Source organism: Vigna umbellata, chromosome 7 (assembly GCF_029865625.1).
Source record: "Vigna umbellata cultivar VRB3 chromosome 7, Vumbellata_1.0, whole genome shotgun sequence".
Lineage (NCBI taxonomy): Eukaryota > Viridiplantae > Streptophyta > Magnoliopsida > Fabales > Fabaceae > Vigna > Vigna umbellata.
Window position 1 is genome coordinate 38,759,954 of NC_142171.1, and position 9,099 is coordinate 38,769,052.

The 9,099-nt window shown below is 45.5% G+C and overlaps 2 protein-coding genes across 2 annotated transcripts; both read right to left on the bottom strand.

Moving 5' to 3' along the window:
- Positions 1-377: 377 nt before the first annotated feature.
- LOC148195949 (uncharacterized) lies at positions 378-3,729 on the bottom strand. The gene is made up of 4 exons (XM_088095328.1): positions 3,402-3,729; positions 2,399-3,312; positions 729-2,150; positions 378-626 (listed from the first exon to the last, which is right to left on the bottom strand). Exons 1-4 carry the CDS (start codon positions 3,727-3,729, stop codon positions 378-380), a joined length of 2,913 nt encoding a protein of 970 aa, XP_087951454.1.
- A 454-nt stretch (positions 3,730-4,183) lies between these two features.
- On the bottom strand, positions 4,184-5,233 carry LOC148195950 (uncharacterized). The gene has a single exon (XM_088095329.1). It carries the CDS (start codon positions 5,231-5,233, stop codon positions 4,184-4,186), a length of 1,050 nt encoding a protein of 349 aa, XP_087951455.1.
- Positions 5,234-9,099: the final 3,866 nt, after the last annotated feature.

Here is a 9,099-nt window from a genome sequence, read left to right on the forward strand (position 1 = left end):
CAAAATACCAAGGTTTACCATCTACCTCCTCCTCGATGAAATGGCAATATGCTGGCTCTGCATGGCACTTCATTTCAATCATTGGTAATTCTGCATCTTGGTCAACTTCAAACATCGAAGACAAAGTAGCCAAAGCGTCTGCAATTGATTATCTTCCCGCGGTACGTGGTTAAATGTGATGGTCAAAATACTCCATTAATCCCCTGATGTAAGCTTGGTAAGGAATTAATTTCGAATCCCTAGTTTCCCACTCTCCCTTTAACTGGTGGATGACTAAGGCTGAATCTCCATATACATCCAGAATTTTCACTTTGGACTCTATTGCCGCCCGAATACCCATAGCGCAGGCCTCATATTCTGCAATGTTATTTGTGCAATTAAAGCATAATCTTGCCGTCAGGTAGGTACTGACGCTCTGGAGAGATGAGAACTGCCCCTATGCCATGCCCCATCACATTCGAGGCTCCATCGAATAATAATGTCCACGTTTCTTCGTCTCGGTTTTTTCTACCTTCTTCGAATAGAGCCATGATATCTTCATCGGGAAATTCGGGCTGCATTGGCTGATAATCGCTGATGGGTTGATGAGCCAGGTATTCTGCTAACGCACTCCCCTTGACGGATTTCTGAGTAACATACACGATGTCATATTCTGACAATAGCATTTGCCACCGAGCTATCCTTCCAGTAAGAGCAGGCTTTTCAAAAATGAACTTGATAGGGTCCACCTTGGATATCAACCAGGTTGAGTGACTCAACATGTATTGCCTTAAGCGATGAGCAGCCCACGCCAATGCACAACAAGTTCGTTCTAACGACGAATACCTTTGTTCGCAGTCTGTGAATTTCTTGCTCAAGTAGTATATGGCGTGCTCTTTCTTCCCAGCTTCATCGTGTTGACCCAACACACAACCCATCGACTTATCCAACACAGTCAAATACAAAATAAGTGGTCTTCCTGGCTCAGGTGGACGTAATACGGGAGGGTCTTGCAGGTATCGTTTGATTTTTTCAAAAGCGGCTTGACAGTCCTCGTTCCAAACCACAGCTTGATCCTTTCGTAACAACTTGAACATTGGTTCACACGTAGCGGTTAATTGGGAGATGAATCTAGCAATGTAGTTCAGTCTACCCAAAAAACCTCGAACCTCCTTTTCTGTTCTAGGCGCAGGCATTTCTATTATCGCTCGCGCCTTATCAGGATCCACTTCTATCCCCTTTTGGCTAACCACAAAACCCAACAATTTCCCAGATTTCACTCCAAACGTGCATTTGGCGGGGTTTAACCTGAGTTTATACTTTCTCAATCTCTCAAATAATTTTTTCAAGTTGAGAACGTGCTCTTCTTCCGATTCAGACTTTGCAATCATGTCATCCACGTAAACTTCGATTTCCTTGTGCATCATGTCATGAAAGAGTGCCACCATCGCCCTTTGATATGTTGCCCCGGCATTCTTGAGCCCAAAGGACATCACCTTATAACAAAAAGTTCCCCACAGCGTGATAAAGGTTGTCTTTTCCATATCTTCTGGCGCCATTTTGATCTGATTATATCCTGAGAAACCATCCATGAATGAAAATAGCGAAAACTTGGCTGTGTTATCGACTAGAGTGTCGATGTGCGGTAGTGGGAAATTGTCTTTTGGACTTGCACGATTCAAATCACGGTAGTCAACGCACATTCGAACTTTACCATCTTTCTTGGGTACTGGTACGATATTCGCCACCCATTGCGGGTATTTCGCCACAGCCAAAAATCCTGCATCAAATTGTTTCTGCACCTCTTCCTTGATTTTCAAAGACATCTCAGGCTTCATTCTCCTTAGTTTCTGTTTGACCGGGAGGCATTCCGGCTTAAGAGGGAGTTTATGCTGCACGATATCGGTATCCAAACCGGGCATATCATTGTACGACCAAGCAAACACGTCCTTAAATTCCTTCAATAGGACACGCAACCTTTCTCTTATTTCCTCTTTCATGGTTGTGCCGATCTTGACTTCTTTTATCTCGTCTTTCTCACCCAAGTTGAGTATTTCGACATCTTCCTGATAGGGTTTTATTTCTTTAGACTCTTGTTCCACTAACCTCATTAGTTCTGGAGAGGGTTCCGAACCATCTTCATAATCATCTTCCGTATCATCGACAGGGTGCTCCAGATTAGGGATATCGACATTGTTATTTTCAAAATATTCATTGTCATATCTGCATTATTTAAGTTTTTGAAAAAAGAATAAATAAACAAAAAAACGATGGAGGAGGCTAAATGAGGATAAACACGATTCAAATATCACACTGAAAGCAAAATAAAAGCGTCAACCCGTAAGTCAGGAATCCTAAAGCCCCGGGTAAAGCGATAGGATCAATTAATATATTACATTTCGTTCGAATTAAACATCACAGGTAAATCCACAGTCTTCCAATTGCTGAGCCGCGCATCTGGTGAGCAAGCCCACACGAAGTTCGAGCTTTCAGATCCATCTTCCTCTTCCAAGACCGCTATAAGGCTAGTGTTCACCCATCCAGCGCTGCGAAAACTCTCCTTGATATCACAAATGTGAATCTTCCTCGTCCTTGGTTCCCGTCGTTCTATCCGAGCCAGACTACGCTCCCTCCTTTCCTCGATCAGCCTCTTCTTATCCCCCTTGCTGGGCTTGTACCCTAGGCCATACCTATTTTTGTTCTCGACCACCTCTAATGGGAATGTCTGCCCCTGTCCGTGCTTGCCTAAACCGCTCCCGTACTTATAGCCTTCTTTCAGCATGACCTTGGCCGCCATGATAGAGGCACATGACAGATATGGGTTTACTGGAAATGGTTCCACATAGGTATTTCCCACGATCTCCAATGATTGGAAAGCTGTCTCGAGAGCTTCCTCGGCTGCTTCTATATAACGGGCAGAGGATGGCCCACTCACAAGGAGATCCTCCTCTCCAGAAATTATCACTAGCTTATTCCATGAATATTTCAGTTTCTGGTGCAGTGTGGAAGGTACAACTCCCGCAGAATGGATCCACGGGCGACCCAATAAACAACTATAGGCTGGGAGGATATCCATGACCTGGAAGGTTATTTGAAACACACATGGGCCAATCTGGACCGGCAACTCTATTTCGCCCATGACTTCCCTCTTGCTGCCGTCAAACGCCCTCACAATCATTGAGCTTGGCCTCATATGCATTCCGTCACAGGGTAGCTTCTCCAATGTTGACTTTGGCATGACGTTCAAAGAGGAGCCATTGTCCACCAAGACACGCGCTATGACGTGATCCAGGCATTTCACAGAGACATGAAGAGCCTTGTTATGCCCCCTGCCTTCAATAGGTATCTCCTCATCGGTAAAGGTGAGGTAATATTAGCAACGATATTGCCAACAATGCCCTCAAACTTGTTCAGAGAAATACCTTGCTCCACATGGGCCTCACTAAGTATCTTCATTAACAACTTCCTGTGAGATGCAGAATGCATGAGCAGTTCTAGCAAGGAGATCCGGGCAGGCATGCGGTTTAGCTGTTCCACCACCTTGTACTCGCTCTGTTGTATGAACTTTAAAAACTCGCAAGCCTCTTCTTCGGATATCTCTCTCTTCTCTCCTTCGTCAGGGGTCTCTTTTTCTTGTACACCCTTCCCTTTCAAGAACTCCTTAGCTTTTGCGGTCATTGTTGCTTCCTTATTGTTGGCTCCCTCTCTTGTCAGCTCTGGTGGTGTAAAGATTCGACCACTTCTCGTCATCCCCCGATGCCTGATATGTTTTCAATGGCCGGGTCAGCACCCTTTCCTTCTCCTAACGCAAATGCCCCATATCTCCAAGGGACAGCTTTCTCATTTTTGTAAGGAAAGGGGGATGGGACACAGATAACCACAGACGGTTTTTCTTCAGTCATCGGTGCAGGAGTGGTTCTACTGAAACGTATCACCAGCGGTTCCGGTAGAGTTACATCAGATTCCCCACCAGTTTGTGCAAACACTTCTTCCTCTTTATCCTCGCGGCATACTTGCATCAAACTTCTGTCAAGCAGGTCTTGCAGAATATCTTCTAATTCAACACACTCTTCAATAGAGTGCTCAGCATCTGGATGAAGTGCACATGATGTACCCATATCATAATCACCTTTCACTAGGCCCACTTTTAACAACGCCTCGAAAATAAACCTCCTAGAACTCCGGATTTCACTCACATCCCTTATCAACTCCTGTTTTCGGCCTCGATGGCGTTCGTCGAGGTACTCCCATGCCCGGACAATGGGTTATCCTCGATGCTAGGCTTATCTTCTTGAAACTTTAGCCAACCAGAGTCGATTAGAGCCTGTATCTTATACTTGAAAGCCACACACCGCTCGGTTGAGTGACCAATGCCTCCTCCATGGTAACTACACTTGGCATCTGCATCATAACCCCTTGGGTATGGAGGTTGTACAGGCTTCATCGGGCAAATGGCAACCAAACCCTTTTTTACAAGTTGAGGCAACAACTCCGTGTAAGTCATAGGGATGGGGGTGAAATTAACAAATTGATTCTTTCTCGGGTTGGTGTTTTGACCCGCATTGATATTTGGACCCGCGTTTGCCCCGGCCCTCCACGCTTCAGTTGGGACTCGCGGTGGTTGATAATACCCTTGTTGTTGTTGTGGCCTAGTTTGATGATCGAACGAGGCGTTAGCTGCATAGGGGGGTTGGCCTAAGTATGGTCGATAACCATGAGTGGGAGCCTGACCTCTCCACGCAGGCATTATCGAGGCTGCATGCACCTCCCCTTCCTTCTTCTTTCCCGGATTGAAACCGGGTTTTTTGTAGTTTGTAGCTGCGGGCGGGCCATACACAATTTTCCCGTTTTTCAGCCCAATTTCTATCCTTTCGCCAATTATGATGACATCCGCGAAATTGACGGACACGTTCCCCACCATATGTTCATAAAACGGCGGCTGAAGAGTATTTACAAACATTGCCACCATCTCTCTGTCAAACAAAGGTGGCTCAACTTGCGCGGCCAATTCTCTCCACCGTTGGGCATATTCCTTGAAAGTTTCATTGTCTCTCTTCCCCATATTTTGCAACTGCAGACGGTCCGGTGCAACATGCGTGTTGTATACGTATTGTTTCACAAAAGCGTCAGCTAGATCCGCCCAACAACGAATTCTAGAGGGCTCTAAATGGGTATACCAGTTTAACGCCACCCCAGCCAAACTGTCTTGGAAAACGTGGATGAGTAGCGGGTCATCATAGGCGTACGCAGCCATCTTTCTACAATACATGGTCAGATGGCTTTTAGGGCATGTACTACCCTTGTACTTCTCAAACTCCGGCGCCTTGAACTTATGCGGTATTTTCACACCAGGGGCCAAGCTTAGTCTTGCAACATCTCCAAAGCCGTAGCTTTCCACCCCTCAATGGCCCTCAATCTTTCCTCAAGAATCTCCAGCCTGCCTTTAGCTCCTTCAAGGTCACTGATTCTCCCATGCACTGCGGTTTGCGATGCGGCCCTAGCTGAAGATTCATGATTAGCGACCACGTACGGCATTGCAGTTACTCGTGTCCCTTCAACTGTGTTTGTTTCGTTCCCTTGTGCACTCACCATGGGAGCTGACACGGAGATGGGTCCCTGAGTGCCGATTGGCGGTACATTGACAGTTGTGGGAAAGGAGAAAGATGCATGCTCTGTTTCTAAGTATTCTCCTACGGGAGGAGTGTAACCTGGGGGTAACCCATATGGCGGGAAAGGTATCGATTGGCTGGCGGTGTTCAACAACGGGGATAAAAATGGGCATTTCCTCCGATCTGTGCGGACGAAGACTCTGCAGTAGTCTTCAAGGATTCAAGGGCAGCCAAGATCTGGCCAACCTGGTCTTTCAACTGGCTAACTTCGGCTTTGATGGATTCTTGCGACTCCTCCCAGCTTTCCATTATCCTTGAATTGGCTCGAGTCCTGTAGGGATGTCGCGGAAAATTGGCCGTTGTTTTCCTCACTTGTACTGTTTTATTATTTGATTAACTTTAAATTAGATGAGAACGAAATAAAGAAAACATGATGCATGTTGGTAACAGGTGGAAATCACAAGATCGCGATGACATTACTGATGGAAATCAATACAAGTTGATACCAGACAAACCTTCCATATCTTTCATTAAAATACTCAGTTCAATACATCGCATAAAGAAAACGAGACACAAGGATCTCAAAATACATCACGCTCGAGCTCGAGCGATAAAGGATTTCATCTCGCCTACCAACCATTTACAATGATTAACAAAAAGTTTTATCTCTTCCGGCGGGCTATAAAAATGAATACTCGCTTCGGCGTCCAACACCATCTTGGGGATGTCTTCAATTGCTTCGTTTGCCAAGGCCGCCAATTGGGAGAAACTTTCCTTCCAATGTCTCACAACCACTTCTTGCTCGGCGATGTGATCCTCCATTCGCTTTACCAAAGCCTGATGCCTTTCTTCGAACTCCGTCGACCTCCACCTTTCCTCTTGCTCCTCAATGTACTCCTCCATTTGTTTTATCATGGTTCGATGCTCTTCTTCTGCTTCTGCTAGCTTCCAACGCTCCTGGCTCATATCTGACTCAAAAGACACGGCCATTTCTTTCATCTCGTGCCCCGCTTTTTCTACCTGAACCTGCGCTTCTCTTAGTCTTTTCAGGGCCTCTCGCTTATCTCTTTTGGCTTCTTCGTAGAGGTGCTTCCACTGTTTTCCCTCTTCTAACGCCGCATTCTTCTCCTTCACTCTCATGGCGAGCTCCTTGCTTGCAGCTGCAAGATCTTGTTTCAGTCGGAATGTATAATCTCTTTCGGCTTTCTGACTTCTGACAATTTCTTCATAGGCCTGTGCTTTTTCTTCTTTATCATTCCTCATATCAACGAAATCGTTGCGCGCAGCTTGTAATTCCTTTCTCAACCTAGCATTCTTCTCCCTCAGTTTTTCCATCTCTATTTTCAACCCCTTCACCTCTTCGCTCTCTAGGTCTTGGGAGGACCCTTCATCAACTGGCTGATCGCTGATTGGCTTGAAAGGCAGTTTGACTTCCTTTACCCTTTCCAGGATCCAGGTATGATAACTAACTTTGTCGTCCACCACTCCCAACCTTAAATCCTTTTCAGCTCGCATAACGTTTTCCCAAGCACTTCTAACTTTCCTCAACGTTTCGGTGAGGTGCCCATCCTCATAATAGACGAACAATGTCGTAAGGTAGTCCGGTGAAGGTGCCCCTTTCATGGGATTTCCGAATTGCCTTTGAACCAAGACAGGGTTATAATTGATGCAATATCGGGTACCTATGAGGGGTACATTGGGAAAGTTGCCACAATGATGGATGGAGGGCTTAATCCCAAGCCAAGGAAGACGCCATTTTACTTTTCCACCATTCAAGCCAGCAAAGAATTGGGCCCACTCGTTTCCTCCTTTGTCCTTGGGCCCTTGGTGTGAAGGATCTCCCGATAACACCTGACACTAACCGCCCCCTTACATACGCGCGCAGTCATCCACTCATACAGTGCCGGCAAACAACAAAGAATTTTCTTCCCCTTTCTTTCATGGCAAAAACTCAAGGTCCCATAAACATCTGCGAGGACTGCTGTCACAGGGTTTTCTGATCTCGTCTTTCTTGCCACGAAGACATCTATCGCGGCATAATCCACAAAGTCCTCTACTTTGGGAAACAACATGACGCCATACACGGTAAGGGCTAACACGTCCATAAAAGTCTCCCACTCTTCCCCATCAGCTAGATGGTGCAAGTACTGTTCCAAATATCCTTGCGTCAGTCCGCGCACTTGATTCCTAGTCACCAACCTGTCTTCAAGTTCCTCGGGATGTACCTTCATTATGGCGGCGATGGTAGGGATGGAGGCGTGATGCTCCAAGTGTTGATACGGAGTGGTACCCTCTAGCGGCAATCCCAGGATGTGCTCAAACTCCTCTATAGTTGGCGCCAGCTGAAAATCTTGAAAGGTGAAGCATCTTAGCGGAGAGTCGTAATACTGTGCCAGGGCTGTGATAGCAGGCAACTGTACTTCTACCTCCATTAAATCCAACAGATTCCCATACTTCTTCTTGAAGTTTTCTCTCTTTATGGTCTTTAACCTTTTGCCTAAGTCTATCAACCCTGTCAAGTTCCCACTATGAGTCCTCAGGCGAGATTTTTTTCTTAACACGGCAGAGTCGGTCTGTTGTGTAGCACCAGATCTTGCATCAACTTCCATCTTGTACGAGATCAAGCGAATGCCTGTGATTTCCCCCTAAAACCAGCATGTTACCAAATGACGAATGAACATGATGCATGAAAATATAGTGAAGTAAAACAACATGGCTAACAAAAATGTATGCATGGTATGAGAATGCAAAGTCATTATTTTCAAAAAAAGAACAAACAGAGTGAGGGTTACAGGAATGCACATTTCTCCCTTTGTGCCCTAATAAAGGTTCACGCTTCAGATTGAAAGTCAAGTACATGCAACCTCACAAGGATGGCTCTCTGAACCTAAAGGTCGATGGTCACTAGAGCTATGGCCCTTTTCATTGCTTCTCCACAACAGTCAGAGTAATCAACTAGATGTGGAGACACAAATGAAGAGAACAGACTCTAGCTGGAGTTCTCACGATAGCCAGACAGGAAGTACATCCCAGAATGACACCGCTACACAACTCCTCTAATTCTAAGTTACGCTCAGACCCGGGTATAGGGCCCCACTCATGATATGCACAAAGTGTGTGTGTGAAGGGAGAATGCAATGCATACCCAAACCCTCACCTGCAAAACAACCAGAAAAATTCCCAGGCATATATAAACATGTTTTCTACCCTAGGGTTCAGCATACAACAATTTTTTTCACAGAACAAGCAAAACAACTCATATGCAATTATTATAAATATCAAACATAGATAAAGAAATGGGAAAGGAAAACATAAAGAAAAACCACATCAAATTCGCATATCTAATTAAATGGCTTGACTCTCTAAAAGTCCCCAGTGGAGTCGCCATCTGTCGCAACCGGAATCGCGACGGGACGACGATCCAAAAAGAAACGGGTTTTGAAAAGAGATTTGGAGTCGCCACCATAGTTTATTCTGGAAAACTACGGAAAAACCATAAAATGATAAGACA